This window comes from Pseudoliparis swirei, chromosome 10 (genome assembly GCF_029220125.1).
Source record: "Pseudoliparis swirei isolate HS2019 ecotype Mariana Trench chromosome 10, NWPU_hadal_v1, whole genome shotgun sequence".
In the NCBI taxonomy this organism is placed as follows: Eukaryota; Metazoa; Chordata; class Actinopteri; order Perciformes; family Liparidae; genus Pseudoliparis; species Pseudoliparis swirei.
Genome location: NC_079397.1, coordinates 3,879,893 through 3,900,176, shown reverse-complemented (window position 1 = coordinate 3,900,176; position 20,284 = coordinate 3,879,893). Strand labels below are relative to the sequence as shown.

The following is a 20,284-nucleotide window of genomic DNA, read 5'->3' as shown; positions in this document are numbered from 1 at the left end:
TAATCTTGTATATTTTCGTGGCAGAAGACTCTAAAGTAGTGTTTATTACATATAGTACTTTATTTTTCAACAATATGCCAATATATTGGCAAGGTGGTTTATATGTTTTCATTTACGCTGCGCGAAATCCCCCTCGACATTTGTACTCAATGGTACAGTCCATGACGTACCCGGAAACAGCTTGAAAACATCTCAAACGCGCGCACCATTTGATTCAAGGCAATACTAATATCAATAAAGTGATAAAGTACATCAGTCTATGCTGTGTTTTGACTCGGAATATACTCCCATAACCCAGAGGTAAGTATTAATCTCTCAGTTTAAGCGTTAGCGTGTTAAAACAGACAATATACATCTGTTTGGCTCATTGCTAGCTGACGGTACACTTACACGTTTTAGCTCTTTGCCAGGAGACACGTGACAGTCGGTGTGTATTTATGCGTCATATTGTCCATTGTGGAAATATCATTCTAACCTCTGACTTTAGTTCATGTATTGAGCTCAATTTGATGCCCAGTGTTGCTCGGCATCAACTAACGGGATCGTTTCACCTCAGCCCAATGATTCTCTTGTCATCTCTTGTTCTGATGTGTGACAGTGGAACCTGATCTGAAGTCAGCTCCACCAGGACACCCAGCATGCAGGAGGACTCCAGCCGCAGTCCCAGTTACACTGTGACCTGTGAGGACTACGTTCATGTGGTGGAATTCAGTCCTTTCAGCTCGGGTACCAGTGCCTCTCTACTGGCCTATGGAGGAAACCAGTACGTGGTAGTGGGCACCTGCCTGTTCCAGGTGAGCGCTGCAACGTCACACAACCAGGTACCAACGTTGATGCCCACTGTGCTCTTTATATATATATATATATCAGGGTTCGTACGGTCATGGAAAACCTGGAAAAGTCATGGCATTTTTAAATGGTTATTTCCAGGCCTGGAAAAGTCATGGAAAAAACTTAAATCATAAAAGTTTTGGAAAAGTCATGGAGATTTGTTAAAATCACAGGTTCATTTACGCCGAGTTTGAAATAATTAATATATATTTTTAAAGAAAGACGCTCAAAATATAAGCCAGCGATAGCTCTCGATACGCAACAATTTCTACAGTTTTCATGTTTATGCCGAGATTTCAGTTTGTTCATGGAAATTTGGTTTAAAGTCCTGGAAATCCACTGGTCAAAATGTGTAAGAACCCTGATATATATATACTTGTTCCCACAGGAGGAGGATATTGAAGTCGAGGGAGTTGAATTCAATGTGCTTCGAGTTTTCCATCATGAATTGCGCGTCGATGCTCTCGCCTGGAGCCCAGAGTCCCGGCTGGACGGGATCCCCACCGTCAGGTACTGCTTTGTTTTTGTTTTTAAGCTCTTTTTTTGGTGCGGTGACTAGAACGGGCACTCGGTAGAGTGCATACCTTCGCATATCACAAGATTGGCCATTGAATTATGAAAATGTTGGCATTAGTTGCATGCCAATTGGATAGAAATTGACCGCGCTATGGTAAAAGGAATATTTTGACCTTTTCATGACCTTGACCTTTGACCCGATCAATCCCAAAATCTAGTCAAAGGGTCCCCGAATAATAACCAAGCATCCCACCAAATTTCATGCGATTCGGTTTAATACTTTTTGAGTTATGCGAGTAACACGCATACAAATAAATAAATACACAGCGATCAAAACATAACCTTCCGCATTTTCAATGCGAAGGTAATAATTGTGGGTGGCGCCGAGCACAGGACGCGGCACCATCTCCCTGGCAAAAGAGATGGAGGGGAGGAGGATGCCCCGTGATGTTTATGGCCATTGACAGACTCAAACCCACAGTCTGCAGCCGGTTAGTCAGACTCGTATTAAGTAGATTTTTGGAACAATTATACCGGCATCAACATTACAATTGTTCACATTCAATGGATTCACTGGAAAAACATGCAAATTAGTCCAGGATGTTGCAGTGTACAAAACACACATCACTACTTTTTGTAAAATACATCCACGGTAAACACAGTTCAGGCCACGCTGGATGACCACAGTCGAGTTAACTTAGTGTACAACGAGGAAAGCAAGTTACGGTGTTGTCTAGTTAGTTTTACCATATTTATCTATTTTGCTTATTGTTTTATTTGTATTGTTTTATTCTATGACTATGTTAATTGTGATGCACCTTTCTCCAAGTCAAATTCCTCCAACATACCTGGAAATAAACACTTCTGATTCTGGCGCTACAACGAACTTTACATTTTGTGGAGATTGTTGGTGCCCCCTCTGGACACGAGTGGTAGTGTTTCCTGACGCCAACGTCCCTTTTAGGAACCCTCTCTTTTTTGTATTACCTTCGCATTGAAAATGCGGAAGGTTATGTTTTGATCGCCGTGTATTTATTTATGTATTTATTTGTATGCGTGTTACTTGCATAACTAAAAAAGTATTAAACCGGATCGCATGAAATTTGGTGGGATGATTGGTTATTATCCGGGGACCATTTGATTAGATTTTGGGCTCGATCGGGTCAAAGGTCAAGGTCATGAAAAGGTCAAAATCTTCTTTTTACCATAGCGCAGTCAATTTGTATCCAATTGGCATGCAACTAATGCCAAAATGTTCATAATTCAATGCCCAATCTTGTGATATGCGAAGGTATGCGCTCTACCGAGTGCCCGTTCTAGTTGCATTATGGTCCGCCCGGCTCAGTCCTGGTTCTGGTTCTCTCGTGCCTCCCTTCGCTCCAGCAACACGGCCCGGATCTGCAGCACTTTTGGTGCATGTGAGTCCCTGTGTACGTGCAATACATCTTCCATTAACCCTCCCCCACACACACACACACACACACACACACTATGTGCATGCATCATTGCATCATTTGGTGGGGGCTCAGTGTCTTGCTCAAGAACACTTTGTCATGTGGAAAACAAGGAGTGGGGGGGATCAAACCGCCGACCTTCCATTGGACGGTCACGCCCCTTCGCCAGCTAAGCCGTCCGTCCGTGACGAGAAGCGGTTCTGACATATTTGCTTCGTCATTCATCAGTTCAAGCGATGATGTTATCGGCACATCTGGCTGCTTTTAACAGAAGATGTTCACGGTGAGATATCTGCAGCTCGACTGAAAGACATCAGAACCCTGACGTCTGGGATTTATAATCTCAACCGTCTGAATATTCACAAACACTCGTCTGTGGACCAGAACAAGAGGCGGTTGTGGAGAAAGCGCAGCAGCAGGTCACGCTGTGTGGGAGTAGCCGCCGCCGCTCGCTGTCGCGCCGCAGCTGCCAGGATGTGAGCAAAGTTATTCCAGGTGTCCTCGGACAGGAGGGACGGAGCTCACTGCGGATTGTTAGAAAGCAAGAGTTCCCCTCCTAATTGGGACGTCGGATGGGTGAAGTCCCCCCCCCCCTCCCCCCAGAGAAAAGGAAAAGCAGCGATGGTTCCCGGGCCCTCTGCGGTTCGCTCCGCGGGGCCCTCGGCCAGCGCTGTGACGTGCGCACATGTTATTGCGCTGATGACTGCCCACTCGGGTTCCATCCCTCCCTTCGATCTGCACGTAGCCGTGCTTTCCAGGAAAAGCACAGCGTTCTCACGGGCTTGCCTCAAGCGGTGGGGCCCAGAGAGAGGGAGGGAGGGAGGGGGAGAGAGAGAGGGAGGGAGGGCTGCCACCATCCACCACAGCAGCTTGCAATGGGAAGATGTAAAGAATAAGGAATCCTACACAGACCAGACACGCATAACAACTCACGGCCACCAAATCGAGTTGTTCGTCTCTTAGAGTCAGACAGAAGCATTTCTGGTCCTTTAGTTTGACGTCTACAGATGTTCAGTGTCAAACACACACACACACACACAGTGTGGACACTCAATATACCAACGCACTGCTTTTTAAAGAACACACACAACCCATCTGACGCGGCCTCCGACCAATCAAAACCCTGCCAGAGCTCGGCATGCAAGAAGAAGAAGAAATGATCACGCTTACGATGTGCTTGTGTGTTTCTTTACTGCAGACAGAGCCAGGCGGTATGCTAAGCTAACTAGTCAAGGATATTTTATTTTTTTTCTTCACATTTGTAAACATTGCAATGTGTGGAGACGAACATGTCCCCACACGATACCGTAACTTTCAATTCCATTTTTTCAAAAGTTTGATACAACGCTCAGCAACGACAGCAACGACAGCAACGACCAAATTAACCGGCGCTGAGATTCACCGGCTAACGGTGACTTTTAATCGTAGCGCCGCGCAGCGCGTCGGAGGTCAACAAAGGAAATGGCTTTGACATTTCAAAGTAAAAGCGAAACGAGGCCGAATGTGTCCCGTGCTTTAGTCGGCCTCCCGGCGTCGCCTCCTCTGCTGTGCGGGTCTTTGTGGCGCCGCGGCGCCAGGCCCGTCCGCGTGAATCACCGGCTGGAGCTTCTGCTGATGCGTGTGTGTTTTTCTTGTCATACGTCAGTTAGTGTAATTTTGTGAATAATTGCAGGCGCTGGTGTAAACGGCGGCTGATTAGAGGAGGGGGGATAAGGGGGGGGGGGGTCCTCCAATTAGAATCTCCCTGGCAGCGTTTCTAGTGATCACTGTCCAACGTTTCTACCACACACACACACACACACACACACACACACACACACAGAGACACACACAGAGACACACACAGAGACACACACACACACAGAGACACACACACACACAGAGACACACACACACACACAGAGACACACACAGAGACACACACAGAGACACACACAGGGACACACACAGAGACACACAGAGACACACACAGAGACACACACAGACACACACACAGACACACACACAGACACACACACAGGGACACGCACAGACACAGAGACACACACACAGGGACAGACACACAGACACACACACAGGGACACACACAGACACACACAGAGACACACACACACACACACAGGGACACACACAGAGACACACACACAGGGACACACACAGACACACACACAGAGACACGCACAGACACACACAGGGACACACACAGACACACACACAGGGACACACACAGACACACAGAGACACACACAGACACACACACAGACACACACAGGGACACACACAGAGACACACACACAGGGACACACACAGGGACACACACAGACACACACACAGGGACACACACAGACACACACACAGAGACACACACAGAGACACACACAGAGACACACACACTGGCGCTCTGATCCAGAGGCGTCGGTCCAGCCGTCTTCTGACGGTCGCATTCTTGTTTCGACGTTCTCCCCTTCTTTACCTTCGCATTGAAAATGCCGGAAGGTTATGTTTTGATCACCGTGTATTTATTTATTTATTTATTTATTTATTTATTTGTATGCGTGTTATTCGCAAATCGCAAAAAGTATTGAACCGAATCGCGTGAAATTTGGTGGGATGATTGTTTATTATCCGGGGACCAGTTGATTAGATTTTGGGATCGATCGGGTCAAAGGTCAAAGGTCATGAACAGGTCAAAATCTTTCGCAGAACTCAAAAAGTATTGAACCGAATCGCATGAAATTTGGTGGGATCATTGTTTATTATCCGGGGACCAGTTGATTAGATTTTGGGATCGATCGGGTCAAAGGTCATGAACAGGTCAAAATGTTCTTGAATCGCATGAAATTTGGTGGGATGATTGGTTATTATCCGGGGACCATTTGATTAGATTTTGGGATCAATCGGGTCAAAGGTCAAGGTCAAGGTCATGGAAAGGTCAAACTCTTTTTTTACCATAGCACGATACATTTTTGTCCAATTGGCATGCAACGAATGCCAAAATGTTCATAATTCAATGCCCAATCTTGTGATATGCGAAGGTATGCGCTCTACCGAGTGCCCATTCTAGTTTTGTGTCTGTTTTCATGCCCTCTCTGTCTCTCTCTCTCTCTCTCTTTTCTTCCCCTCCTCTCTTCAGGTTCTGCACGGCGGCCGCCGACAGGAAGCTGCGCCTGCTGACGTCCGATCTGCAGGACCGGCACGAAGTCAAGGTAACGCCACATCTGGAGCACATCGGGCCGGACTCGCGCTCGTCGAGACCGTCTGTCCGCGCTGACATTTGGTACCGAGTGATGCAGGAACACACACACACACACACACACGCACACAGAAAGCAGAGCTGCAGCCAGTGGCGTGACCTCAAGTTTGATCGAAAATGCTCCTTTTTTTGCTAATTTTATTCACTTTTATTTTGTTCTTTGCTGTCCTCCAGGTGATGGAGGGCCACACCAGCTACATCAACCATCTGGTGTTCGAGCCCACGGAGGGGAAACAAATTGCTTCCGTCAGTGATGACCACACCTGCAGGTCCAAACCGTTTTGTTTCCATGTGTGTGTGCGTTTGTGTGTGTGTGTGTGTGTTCCCAGCTTCTGATTCTCTGTTCTCTCCTAATGGTGCAGAAAGGCCTGCCCGTGTTTCCACAGTGAAACGTGACGCTAACACAACACGCTCCGGCGTGGCTGCGGACGCACAGAGCCGCCTTGTAGCTAATTGGTTAAATATGGAAATCCAATTAGCTGCAGGAAGATTTTTCCTCTGTAAGGGGGGGGAGGGGGGGACCGGTCCCCAAATGTTCCTTTTTCTATTAATGCTAGAGGAAGGAAAACGTGTGTCAGTAGCCCCCCCCCCCCCCCTCTCCTCCACCCCTCCTTCATCAGCAGGCTGGTTCTCCTGCAACATGCACAGCTCACTGGGCCCTGTGAGTGGACAGGAAATCATTTATTTATAGAGTTTTAGACTTGAACCAAATGTTGCTCTGCAGGTGAAGAATTAACAATTAATCTGCTGATTTTTATTTCGTCGATTTATGCAAAACATAGGAAATCTGCAAACATATCCATACACGAGAAACTGGAACCAGAATAAACTTCCGAGGTGAATCTCTTTGTGCCGTCGGCATCTCGGCCGCCGAGTCTGTGGGGACATGCGCCCCCTAGAGGTCGCAGGGGCTCCCTGCGGCCTCCGGAGGGGATTTGGGGTTGAACGGGTTTGCGGATGAACCCGGCGGCGCTCAGAGGTCACCTGCCGCTCGGGCCGGTTCTCAGCGTTAATCCGGTGGTTTCTGTTCCCTTTGATCCCGTATCTCGTGTAACCGGGACGTTTTACAACAGCTTGATGTCCGGGCGACGCCCGCGGCCCGGAGGAACCCCGCCGCCGCGTCAGGAGAGCCGCGGGCCAACGGCAACAGATCGCTGACCGGTGGCGACTCGACACCGGCGGGGAGAAGAAGTCAAGAGTTTCTCACGCACTTTAAAACGGTCACGGTTTCTAGGCTGCTTCAACTCTTGAGCTGTTCCAGCTTTATCTCGTCCAGTTATCCAAGACTATGGATCTGGTTACAACCGGTTTATTTTCTTTTCAGTTTTCCTGCGATTTCAACTCCAGAGCTGTGTGTGTGTGGCAGATTTAACTTCTTCTGTTTCAGCCGTTAGAGGTTAATAACTCCAGTGTTCCTCCTCCTGTTGGGTTTGAGTGACTCATGGGGACAACGGAGTTTTTAAATGTTGATTTTTATTTTTTTACTTTCACTTTTTTTCCAATTTCACTCTTTAACGCGGCAAAAAAATTGTAAATGACAAAAAGAAAAGAAAGAAAAAAATGGGGATTTTTTTTTTCATTCACATTTTAATTTGCTCCAGTGGGACAACGAGCCGACCAATAAATACAGAACATGTTTTCAGAAAAAAAGTCTGATTTAAATGTCTCATGTTCGACTGTCATCCTGTTGGAATGGATGCTGATGTAAACGCGGAGCACCCCGTGACCCCCCCCCCCCCCCCCCGACAGGATCACATTGCCCAGTTCTCAACCCCCCCCATTATTTACTCTGCTCTCGACAATAAAAATCTGTCCTCTCCTCGCTTGCTTTCCCTCGTGGTCGGCGTGGCCGGACCGCGCCCCCCCCCCCCACGCGGCCTTTTCACCTCTGCTGCGCGCGGACGCCGAGAAGTGTTGTTGCTCGCCGCCGTGTTCCATCGGGAGGGCGGCCGCGCGTGTTTTTTCTCGTCTCATGTCTTTCACCTCGTTTGGCGCCGCTTGTGTTGTCTCGGGGAGCCGCCGCGCTCCGTTTGAAGGTCGGCGCGGTCGACCGCCGCTTGGCCCCGGCGGTGGCGTGGCGTGCAATCGAAGCTGTGCTTGGATAGCGGGTTGAGAGAATAGGGTCCAGTCATTGTTTTCCTGGTGTGGTCTGTGGGGGGGGGGTGTTTACTGAGGTCTCCATCTGAGACGGGGCATGTCCTCCCCTCACCGCGCCGCCGAGGTCATCCATCCCTCCAACAACACACTTGACATGTCGACGGTCTTCTGGAGGTTCTGCTCGGGCTTTATGAGACGATGTCTTCTGCATGACCTCATCACTCGCTTCGGATTCCCAGAAACACTTGCAGCCCCCCCCCCTTCTCGTTCTGATGTGGTTAACCATAGATCGGGGTCTCAGGACCCGCAGCTCTCTCTCTCTCTCAGGTCTCATTGAGCTTTTGAACTCTCATATTTAAATGAAGATGCGTCACGATGTTCCTCATCCCGCCGCCATCCGCTCTTTGCTCTTTGCTCATACTGGCACATTTTTCCCGCTGCAAGTGAACGCACCGTAACTAAAAAGACACGCATGTTTATTCTTTTCATCTTAACTATTGTCTCTTGTTTCATTTAAGTTTTACCGTCTGCTTTGGAATTCTCTTTGTTAGTTTGAATACGACTTTCTCTTCACTCCGCAGGGTGTGGGACCTGGAGGGCAACGGGAGCTTGACGCTCCGACTGCGCTCTCCTGGCGTCAGCGTGTGTTGGCACCCGGAGGAGGCCTTCAAGGTAGGAGGCTCAGGAAGGTCATGGAAAACCTGGAAAAGTCTTGGAATTTGAACATGGTTATTTCCAGGCCTGGAAAAGTCCTTTAAACAAAAAATTATATCCCAAAAGACCTGGAAGTGTGCTATATTCATACGTTTATTTACATTTCTTAGTTTGATTAAAAGAATAAACATTTATATAAATATGTATTCTTTTAATCAAACTATTGTCTCATTCATTTGTGTCATTTAAGGTAATTTACTCGTGTATACACTGAGATTTCACACAATGTTTGGTCATGGAAATTAGGTTAAAGGTCACGGACATCCTTTGGTCCACGTGTGTATGAACCCTGCAGGAATATTCAGTTCTAATGTGATTTAAAAACAGAGTAAATTGGGACGACTCTCCAACCGAAAGTGTGAAAAATGCCTTTTCCGCCATTTTTTTATTTTTGCATGGAAATTTATCGATTTATCTAAAAGAAGATGGAGATTTAATGGCCGTGGTATGACCCGCGAGGGGGATTTGGACTCTTCCAATCCAACACACCTGATAATGTCATGAGGCCCCGACTATAAAATGGAAAGCACATTGTGAAATATCCCCCAATAAAACATCGATGCTCGCTCTAAATGCTTTGAAATAAACAAGCACATCTGTTTCCTGTCGAGCGGCCGGGTCCAAATAATTCGGTAATACCGGTTCCCCGAGGTTTTTATTTGCTTCGTTTAGCAACAATTAGCATGTCGTGCTAAACGCCTCCAAGTGGGCGAAGCGGCTTCGGCGGCTCGTTGTTCCGAAGGCGGATAAACTTCAGAAGAAGAAACGGTAATTCTCCTCCCGATGGTGTCGGAGTCGAACTTAAGAGAAGCCGGAGCTCCGCCTCCTCTTTACCGTCTGCACGCCCGCGAAAGTTGTAGAGATTGTCGGTTGTTTCAGACGCTGGTCGACCATCTGGCTCTCAGCTGACGGTTTTTAATGGAGTACAACCTGTGCAGGATGTTATCGCCACTGGTGCATGCTGGGACACGCTCTGTGTGACCCTGACGGAGAACAGAGGGGTGGAGGGATAATAAGATGCATGGATATAACGCAGAACTTTATCCACAAAATAAATTGTTGTGTTGCAGCAGCAAAGTATACAAATATATATAAATAAAAAATACATAGGTATCGTTGAGGTGTTGCATGTTTTTATTTTACTTATTTACTTGCTCTAAACATTTACTTTTATTTGAATCTTTCCTTATGGACAGTTGCATGCTTACATTTATTTTATTCTTTCTTACTTTCAAAGGATTTATTTCTTGTCTTGTTTAAAAAAATAGCTAAAGAAAAATACTAAGTATAAAAAAAGATTGTCAAATCCCCCCAAAAACATCAAAGCACAGGTACTAGAATATGTTTAGTTTGAAATCTTCTTCTACTTCTACTTACTTGCTTAAACATTTACTTTTATATGTTGTTTTTCTCAAGGCCGGATGCATGCTTAAATGTATTTTATTTTTTCTTATTTTCAAAGGATTTATTTTTTGTCAAACTAAAAAATACCTAAATAAAATATTAAAATAATATAATAATTTTAAAAAACACATACAAATATAAATGGTCGATGTCAGACTGGTGATGTTTTATTTGCTGTGTTGTTATTTAACCTTTTATTTCTCCCTTCCCTTTGTATTCTATCCTTATAGTCCTGTCTTATTAATTTGTAAAATAAAAAAAATATATAATTTTAAAAATATAGATTTAAATTATTTTTTTAGATAAATATATATAAATGGTCAAATCCCCCCCAAAGATAGTGGCAACATCAAACCTCAGGTACAGGTGATGGTATATGGTTTTATATATCCATTGATTATATCCATGATATTTCACAATAAATTACTTCACGTGGACTTTCTGAAGCGGGATATGAATATATTGATTGTACCCGCGTGTCCCCGTCAGCTGATGGTGGCGGAGAAGAAGGGAACGATCCGCTTCTACGACCTGGTGACCCAGCAGGCCATCCTGTCCCTGGACTGCGACCAGGCGCCGCTCACGTCGGCCGACTGGTGCCTCGCCAACACCATCAAGGTGGGCGCCGCGGCGGGGAACGACTGGCTCGTCTGGGACATCACGCGCTCCAGGTAACCGTGGCGACGCGGTAATGCGATATACGGTTCTTGGGACGACTTTTTAAATGTTTCTTCTCTTGCAGTTACCCGCAAGAGAAGAGACCGGCGCACCGAGATAAAGCTCGCTTATTCAAGTAAGCGACATTCCTCGCTCCCCCCCCCCCCCCCCTCCTCCTCGTGTCGCCGCCCAGGTGGTCGAAGAAAGAAAAAGAAAAAAGGTCACGGCGACCTCGCCGGACACATTTTTGGCCGGCGGCGACGTTGCGCAACCCAAACAGTCGGCTTGTATAACACGACCGACGAGCGGGGGAGAAGAAATGAGTCTACTTCTCTCGTGATTTACGACCTCGGTAAACATTGTGAACATGAGTTTACGGCGGCGAGTGACGCCCGGCCCGTGTTCTGGCTTCACAGCTTTTAACCCTTTCACGGCGCCATTTGAGGGCATTGCGACATTTTTCGGCGTCGAGTTGCACTCGGCTGTCAGATGGAGACGACCTAAACTCAAAGCTGCTTCTTCTACTTGTATAGACGCAATCATTCATGTGCAAATTATTAAGTCAGTCATCTTTATTGTCTATTTTACTTTTGTGGAAACATACAGAGGATCAAAAGTACGTTTCTCTCTTGGCCAACATGAAGTGATTGTAGTAGTAATAAAATAATAAAGTGCAAAACAGCAACAAAGAACATTTAGAAACCATAATTTATGAATTAAGAACAATAAAAAAGCTTTACGTCTGCATTATAGCAGCAGTCAGACATGATGTCTTGTGTAATATAGGATAAAGAAGTGATGACAGGCATCCATGTGAACTGCAACTAGTAGTTGCCTATTGTCATGTCGGATGTTTTTAATGCACAAAAGAATACCAGGAAACTCCCAAATTAGAAGTTTAATCGTGTGATTTCTCCTCAGGTGGTCCCAAGCCAATGAGAACCTCTTCGCCACCACCGGATGTCCGGGGAAGATCTCCAGCCAGCTGCTCATCCACCACCTGGGCCACCCTCAGGTGAGCGGGATGCTTTTCACCATTTATATATTTATTTATTTATACATATCTATGTATATTTATTTATATATATTTATATATATGTATATATATATATACTGAAAACTCAGTTATTTATCAAATAAATTGCTAAATGAATATAAAATAGTCAAGACATTAGCAAGGTTATAAATAATGATTTTTATTGTAAATATTAATGTAGTTCTTCTTGTGGTTAAAGGAAGGCCAGTTTTATAGCTTTTCTCAGCAGCATAACTGTTTTCAGCTGCGCTCGCATAAAAAGGGTTGGAAGGGTTTTCTCCCCCTCCGCTAGTCTTCTAAGGCGATAACACAATGTACCACTAGAACACTGGAGATGGGCCTCTACACACCTCTGGAGAGACTTCATCAACATCAGAGAATACTCATGTACACATTAACTATGTAGAGTTTATGATGCATTTAATGTATCTTCATTGATAAAAACAGAGCTTTGAAAAATAAGGAAATTTCTACGTGACCCCAAACTTTTGAACGTAGTGTATGAATATGTTTTATTTAACGGTCTCTCTCATCTCCTCTCTCCCTTCTCTCTCTCTCTCTCTCTCTCTCTCTCTCTCCCTTCTCTCATCTCCTCTCTCTCGCCTCTCTTTCTCTCTCTCTCTCTCTCTCGTCCAGCCGGTGACGGTGGGCTCGGCCGTGGTGGGCTCGGGGCTCAGCTGGCACCGGACCCTCCCCCTGTGCGTGATCGGCGGCGACAGGAAGCTCAGCTTCTGGATGACCGAGATGTGACGTGCAGAACTTCTCCACGCGGACGAGTCCACGCCGAATGTTTTCTTTTGTTTTCTTTATTCTCGTAAAAAAAAAAAAAAAAGGTCCAATAAAAGACATATTTTTCTGAGTATCTGCTGAGTTTTTATGGCGTTTGATGGAAACTGGCGGCGCGCACGAGTTTTGTTCTCTTCCAGAGACTTCAGGTCGGCCGCAGATAAACGTCCGGGGGGCGTCCGAGGGGCCGGGGGCCCGGCTCGCTCCTCTTAGAGCCGCTTACATCAGCGCCGAGTCATGTGGAGCCAGAGAGATGTTCTCTGGAGGAATGCGGTGGCGCCAACGCTCCACTTCACCAGGCAACATGGCCGCCGCCGCAATACAGGTGTTCTCTCTCTCTCTCTCTCTCTCTCTCTCTCTCTCTCTCGGCTGTTTCTCACTTTCCTTTTTGTTTTGGGGAAGTGAGGGAGTCATTTCAGGTGAACTTCCACGTCCGCGTGCGAGCGTTCAGCGCGATGACGGGTCGATGCAGACCGAACACGGGAGACATTTGGCGGGAACTTATATCCCTGAAGTCCCTGAACCCAGCGGCCCCTGTGGCTGAACCCTGACTGGACGTCAAGAGGCTCCATCAGAGGATCCAGCGACTCGAGGACGCCACCCGGTGGCGCCGAGCGGCGTCACACTTCTGGTCTGGGAACTTTACGACATGCGATCCACCCTGGAGGCCCTGGAGGCCTGGAGCCCTGTTTCCTGGAAGCTCGTCTTCAGAGGCCACTCCCCCCCCCCCCCCCCTGAAATGGACGAAAGAGAGATCTGACCGCCTTAAAATCCTCACCAGCTTTCTCCTAATCCCCCCCTGATGATGATGAAGAAGAGGAGACCGTTGATCATAGTGTGTGTGTGTGTGTGTACAGTCCCATGTTACTGGTTAATGAAGGAATACGTTGTGTTGCGTCTGACCTCTGACCTCCAGGAAACGCTATAAGAAATTATAACGTGTGTGTGTGTGCGCACACTTGTCAAGCAGTAGCTCACTCTTTACCTCCACTTGCTATAATATGTCTCTCTCCCTCTTTCCCTCCTTTCCCCCCTCTCTCCCCCTCCCCAATCTATCTATCCCTGTCCATCCCGCTCTCTCTTTCTCTCCCCCCCCCCCCCCCCCCCCCCCAGCATGGGTTGATGTACCTCCCAGTGGTATTATGGGATGCGCCCCATCACCAGGTGGCCGATGTGCTGCACATGGAGGTGATTTGCTTCTCTCTCTATTTCTTCAAGAGGAATAAAGCCCCCCCCCCCCAAAAAGCCCGTGACGTGCGCGCGGGGGTCAAAGCGAGCCGCGCCGTCTGTCGAGGTCCCGGTGACCCGGATCGGCACCGGGTTCTGGCTGCGGCTCCGACCGGCGCGGGGAACGCAATCCTTCAATCACTCATACTGCACACATACACACACACACACACACACGTTCCCAGAAAGCTTTTGGTTTCCAAGATGGAAAATATACAGAAGGTCAGGAATGAAAGAAGCTGGAGGAGTGAAGGAGCCTCGAGGTCCTTCACTGCAAGCATGAGACTTTACTGGAGTATTTATTTGTGTGTAACTGTATCCTCCATCTCAGAGTAGACGACTGGTGTATTAGTACTTTAGTGTTTTAGTACTTTAGTGTATTAGTACTTTACTGTTGTATTAGTACTTTAGTACTTTAATGTTGTATTAGTACTTTAGTGTTTTAGTACTGTAGTGTATTAGTACTGTAGTGTATTAGTACTTTACTGTTGTATTAGTACTTTAGTGTTTTAGTACTTTAGTGTTGTATTAGTACTTCAGTAAAAAAAAATCAAGACTTCATGAAAATAGACGTTTATTTATTTTTTACATAATACACAAATAAATGACCAGAACTATGGGGTGGGTTAGTGGATCTCAGACCAGGTGTTCTTCTTCTCCTCCTCTTTCTTCTCCTCCTTTTCTATTTCTTCTCCTCTTCCTTCTCCATCTCCTCATTCTTCTCCTCCTCCCTCCAAGAGGAGCTGAACCTCTCCAGGGCTCCGTGGAGGGTCTTCAGGTCTTCCCTCATGTGGCTCAGGCTCTTCTGGATCTTGCCGGGCCGGTCCAGAACCTCCACGCTGCAGGTGAACGGGTCGTATCGGAGCGCGAAGGGCCGCTTGATGCTGGCCGAGAACCTCCTGAGGAGCAGAGAGGAGAACCTGGTGCTTCATTACTGAAACACCCCCCCCCCCGAGGAGAAGTGAAGCCGGTTCTTCACCTCCAGCTCATCGGGTTTATCGGGTTTCTCGCCCAGAAGTCTCGTTCTGAAATCTCATTTCACGTGATCTGTGTTTTCTCCTCTAGCAACAGGTCACATGACTGTGTGACCAACAGGAAGGGTTCCTCGAGAAGGAGAAGAAGATGGAAGGAGAAGAAGACAGGAGATGGAGACAGAAGAAGAAGAAAAAAAGAGACACAAGAAGGAGTTTTTCTCTCTCACCTCAGTTTGGTCTTGGCGTCCTCGAAGCTCTCGGAGACGAAGTAGACGGGCTGGTAGGTCTGGTCCTGGTACGGCTGCGTCGCCGTCTCCTCGGGGTCGAAGGGCTTGTACTGCGGCTCGTTGGACAGAGCGTACTGGAGACGACGGGGTCAAAGGTCACACACACACGCACACACATAGAGCTCAATGATGCGGCGGCCGACTCACAACCAGCTCCCCGTAGGACGACAGCAGGCCGGCGCCGTACGCCTTCACCACCCCGTTCTGCTTGCAGAGGCCGAACTCCACCGTGAACCAGTAGAGCTGAGAAGGAGGAACATCATGAATAAAAGGAGCAGAAGACTATTTAAAAGAGAGCGGGTTAAGTGCAGTACTCTGTTTAGCCACTAGAGGGCAGTGAAGCTCCATTGCACTAAACCAAGCGAGTTTGTGTTCTCACGTGCAATGAGAATAATAAAAAAGCCAATAATCATCCTATGAAGTATAAATATTCTATGAAAGATGTGAAACATGTGTACGTGCAGTACTCTGTTTAGCCACTAGAGGGCAGTGAAGCTCCATTGCACTAAACGAGCGTTTCCTCGGACATTAAAAGCTTCAACAGGTTCATTAGAAAGACAAATGCAAGGACTAATGAGAAGGTATCTCAAAGGCCAATAATCATCTTATTGAAGTAGAAATATTCAATAAAAGATGTGAAACATATGTACGCTGTATCAGCAGGGAGAAGAGCCGTGTTATAAAAACAAAGATGACGAGAGCAACATATTCAGAAATACGTTCAGCTTGAATTGTGTCGTTCTTATTATAAATTTGCCAATAAAAAGGGACATATGTCTGAATATATATATATATGTTTGACATCCTACCGTTGACAATTTCTCAATGTCTTCGTCCGAAGCTCCGAGCGAGGAGAGGCCGATCTCCTGAAATAGTTCACATTTTAAAATGAGGATTCAAAAAGCTCTCCAGAACCTTCCAGAACCTCTCTGAGGTCGTACCTGTGAGAACTGGGCGAACTCTCCGTCCGCCAGCATGGGCACGTGGCCCAGCAGCTCGTGGCAGCAGTCCCTGTCGGAGCAGACGGAGAGGAGAGTCCATTAAAAAAGGGAAATATAAATAATATGATATCATTATGTGTTGTCCTCACGGCTCGGGGGAGTGCATGGGCGCCGAGGGGTGGCGGATGTACTGCGTGCACTGAAACACCCGGAAGGCCAGGCTGCTGAGGAAGTCTCTGGCGGACAGCAGGCCGGCCACGGGCCGCAGCTGGAACCCGGTTCTCTCTGAAACCAGAACACAGGATCCTCATGGGCCGGACTCTGGGGCGGGGCGCTCCATCTTTACTCATCTTTAAGGTTTTAAAGCCCTCGCACTCTTCCTCCATGTCTTTTCACATCTGTCTCAGTACTACTACTACTACTACTACAACTAATTTAATTGTATACATAATGGCATGTATTTTGTTTAAGTGATAATAAATGTTACTTGTATAGCGCTTTAAAGGGTACTTAAAGGCACTCAACATGGTATATAACAGATATTGAAAGATTGCGTCACCATTTTATGTAACTTGATTTGGCCTATATATCTAATATCTAATATATATAAAATATTATAAAAAATATTGTATATATTATATATATAAAAAATTATAAATAAAAATATTGTATATTATATATATATATATATATATACAATGTAATATATATATTATATAATTATATAAAATATAAAAATATAATATACATATTAAATATAGTATATATATGTAATATATATATTATATGTAATATATATCTAATATATAATATAAATCTAAAGAGGCACTTAAAATGTTATAACAGCTTTTGAGACCTTGCATGATATTTTTATTGCTATCTTTTGGTTTTCTTGTTCCAGCTGGTAATTTGTCTCTTTGTCCTCTGTCAGAAACATTTAGTTTGTATTCATCCCTCTTTCACGGCCTCTCAAATGTGTCTCCACACAATTTTTTTTAAATGTCAGACTTCCTAATTTATGATTTCTGTCTTTAATGATTTTACAAACTGCTCGTTAGAGTCTCTCTAACTGTTCTCCACTTCCTCCGTTTCTCATCTCGATACCAAACTGAGTTAAATCTCCCTCTCCTGCTGCAGCCCTGCAGCGCTCCTCATTCACAACACGTGTTCTCTCCTCCTCCTCCTCCTCCTCCTCTCCACCTTTCAGGAAGGCGGACACCTCCCTGAGCTGAGGGATGCGCTCCCCCCCGTAGCCCAACTCCTCCTCCAGCTGCTGCAGCCCGGCCAGGAACTGGCTGCAGGCCAGGCTGGGGTAGACTCTCCTCAGCTGCAGGTACACCTCCCTCCTGTAGACCGCAAGACCACGCATCACCGTACACCTTCATCATCATCATCACCATCCCCCAGCATGCATTGCGTGTCTCTTTCTCACCATGTGGCCACTTCTTCTGCCGTGTAGTCCACGGTGGGCAGCGGCTCCCCCCTGTGACAGAGAGCCTTTACTCAGGAGAGGTCTGGGGACGCTCTGTGATTGGTGGAAGGACGTCTGAGGGACGCTCTGTGATTGGTGGACGGCGGCTGGAGGTCTGACTCACTGTTTGTACGTGGAGGCCAGCTCCGAGATGAACGCTCGTCTTTTCCTGTATTCGGGATCGCTGAATCCCTGTGAGGGAAAACAGGGAAGGAACATCTTTGTGGAACGAGAAATGGTGCCTTAAAGAACCATTTTAAAGGTTCTTTGAGACACCATTACAGGTTCTCTGAAGACCTATTTAAGGACATGGTGCCTTAAAGGACCCTAGTTTGAAAGGTTCTTTGAGGCACCAGAAATGGTGCCTTAAAGAACCATTTGTTGAAGGTTCTTTGAGACACCTTTTATAGGTTCTTTGAAGACATATTTAAGGACATGGTTCTTTAAAGAACCCTGGTTTGAAAGGTTCTTTAGGAACCAGAAATGGCTTAAAGAACCATTTTTAAGGTTCTTTGAGACACCTTTATGTGTTCTTTGAATAACTCTTAAAGGACATAGTTGTTTAAATAACCCTGGTTTAAAAGGTTCTTTAGGAACCAGAAATGGTTCTTCTATGGCATCACTCTGAAGAACCATATTCGGTAGATGGCGCCTTCATGTTTCTGTGTGTCTATTATTTAAAATGCCATTCACACTCACTGGGTGGTCCTGGTCCATGTCCGGATCAAATTTGGTGATTACCATGTTGCACCTGTCGAGGTCTTTGAGCTGCCGGGGGAACCAGGGCACTGAAACAGATTCAATCAATAAATTAGTGCTCCTGTGATCGGCCTTGTTGTCGTGTGACATTCAAAAGGAACAACCCAAAAGGAGCAACGGCTGATTTTAAATTCAACATTTCATTTGAAAATGAATAGATAATAATAATATTCACCTTTTTCCTCCGGAATGGAGCGCACGTCGTCCACCACCGTCCTCAGGGAGTTGATGAACACGTCCCGGTCGGCGCTGTGGACCTCACACTTCATGAAGAACTCCAGGTCCGTCGTGCTGTTCTTGGACTTCCTCCCCGGGCGGCTCTCGATGTGCAGAAGTTTGGCCTCAAACGTCTGTGACGCAGAGAGACACCGTTCAGGCCGGGCATTGTGGGGGAATATATACGTTAAATTCAAGATACAAGGATTCAAATGGTTTAATATAGGGTCTTAAATCTAAAATTGTTACTCCTATTTGAATGCTGTTTATGGTTTTTTTGCATCGGAAATAATATAGATTTTTTTTCAATTATCATCTTCAGTTGTGGCTGAACAACTATTTTTCAATGTTATTACAATCATGATTGTCCATGATTGTAATAACATATATAATAATAATTATATAATATCATGTAATGTAAATGTAATTTCATTATATTATTATATTATATTACATTTTATTATATTATATAATATAATAATATTATATTATATAATTACTTATTTTATATAATAAATTGTAATAATATAATAACATCTAATTTCTATATATACACAATCTAATATATATATAATGTTATATATATTACATTGTAATTATTATTATAGTACATCAAATTATTCCGAAATTATTTAGAAAATCAATCAGCTTCCAGTCAGTTTTAAAAAAGGAGAAATGTTCGATTCATCGGTAAAAGAATGCACCGATTAATCGTCACGTGACGTCACCGAAGCGCTCCTTCTGCTCACCTCGAATATCTTCCCGGTTTTGAAGAAGCCCGCGTGCTTGTCGTTGCTGAGGCCGAACAGCAGGGTCAGCGTGGCCCGGCCGGCCTTCTCCTCGAACACGAAGCCGTCTCCGTGCCGGGAGGGTCCCGGTGGTCCCGGTGGCCCCGGAGGCCCCGGGGAGCCCGCGGAGCCGCTCCCGCCGCTGCTGCGCTCCCGCCGCGCGTCCTCGATGAGGCTCTGCTTCCGGCCGCCGAACGGCGCCGGCTGCGCGCCGCTCTCCGTCTTCATGGCTGCGGATGAGCGCCGGGGACACCTGCGCGCGCTTAAGTAGCTGCGCGTGCGCTTTTTAAAGGCTCTTATTACGTCATGATATATTACATCTCATGGTGCCATTAGCAGGAGAGAAAAGCCACTCAACAAACTAATTATTATAAAAAGATGCATTCAATCAAAAGAGGACATCGCTTTCATAAATGTCTTATTTATAAAAGGAGATCAAAGTTCATCCGGTTGCTTTGTGTTTCATAAGAAGATACTATTCATTTAATAAACACGCTAACAAACTATAATGCAGTTAAAGAACATTTTTAAGTGTTAATTATTATTTGAATGTTGGTATATTAATGACTCAATGTGCGTTTACTGGAAGTTTTCATATATATAAATCTAAATATTTAATATATAATATTTATTTATTATATAATATGCCAGATATATATATATGTATTTATATATATATAATAAATGTTTATAAATATTTCTCTATATATAAATGTATTATATAATATGCCATATATATAAATATTTATATCTATCTATAAATATTTCCATAAATATAAGTATATATTTATATATTCATATCACGTAAGAGGAGTTATACATTTGTTTAATTGTTTGAATTTGTGCCTATATCATTTTATGTTGCCCCAAACA

The 20,284-nt window shown here is 45.4% G+C and overlaps 2 protein-coding genes across 2 annotated transcripts; one reads left to right on the top strand and one right to left on the bottom strand.

Annotated features, from left to right (window-relative positions):
- Positions 1-197: 197 nt before the first annotated feature.
- nup37 (nucleoporin 37) lies at positions 198-12,824 on the top strand. Its single transcript, XM_056424878.1, has 10 exons — positions 198-300; positions 599-794; positions 1,220-1,341; positions 5,935-6,007; positions 6,229-6,323; positions 8,733-8,823; positions 10,759-10,940; positions 11,012-11,062; positions 11,848-11,941; positions 12,599-12,824. The coding sequence occupies exons 2-10, from the start codon at positions 639-641 to the stop codon at positions 12,710-12,712; spliced, it is 978 nt and encodes a 325-aa protein (XP_056280853.1). The 5' UTR covers positions 198-300; positions 599-638; the 3' UTR covers positions 12,713-12,824.
- Positions 12,825-14,532: 1,708 nt separating this feature from the next.
- th2 (tyrosine hydroxylase 2) lies at positions 14,533-19,639 on the bottom strand. The gene is made up of 12 exons (XM_056424875.1): positions 19,373-19,639; positions 18,583-18,757; positions 18,348-18,436; positions 17,773-17,840; positions 17,610-17,660; positions 17,378-17,523; positions 16,327-16,462; positions 16,178-16,247; positions 16,046-16,102; positions 15,384-15,479; positions 15,177-15,310; positions 14,533-14,874 (listed from the first exon to the last, which is right to left on the bottom strand). The coding sequence occupies exons 1-12, from the start codon at positions 19,637-19,639 to the stop codon at positions 14,658-14,660; spliced, it is 1,506 nt and encodes a 501-aa protein (XP_056280850.1). The 3' UTR covers positions 14,533-14,657.
- Between the last annotated feature and the right edge of the window lie 645 nt (positions 19,640-20,284).

Excerpts from the sequence above, each read along its gene's own strand:
- th2 (XM_056424875.1), bottom strand. The coding sequence starts at position 19,639 with ATGAAGACGGAGAGCGGCGCGCAGCCGGCGCCGTTCGGCGGCCGGAAG. Across the intron at positions 17,661-17,772 it reads CTGGCCTCCACGTACAAACA|GGGGGAGCCGCTGCCCACCG; the intron begins GTGAGTCAGACC and ends TCTCTGTCACAG. Across the intron at positions 14,875-15,176 it reads GACGCCAAGACCAAACTGAG|GAGGTTCTCGGCCAGCATCA; the intron begins GTGAGAGAGAAA and ends TCTGCTCCTCAG.
- nup37 (XM_056424878.1), top strand. The coding sequence starts at position 639 with ATGCAGGAGGACTCCAGCCGCAGTCCCAGTTACACTGTGACCTGTGAG. Across the intron at positions 11,063-11,847 it reads GATAAAGCTCGCTTATTCAA|GTGGTCCCAAGCCAATGAGA; the intron begins GTAAGCGACATT and ends ATTTCTCCTCAG. Across the intron at positions 11,942-12,598 it reads ACCACCTGGGCCACCCTCAG|CCGGTGACGGTGGGCTCGGC; the intron begins GTGAGCGGGATG and ends TCTCTCGTCCAG.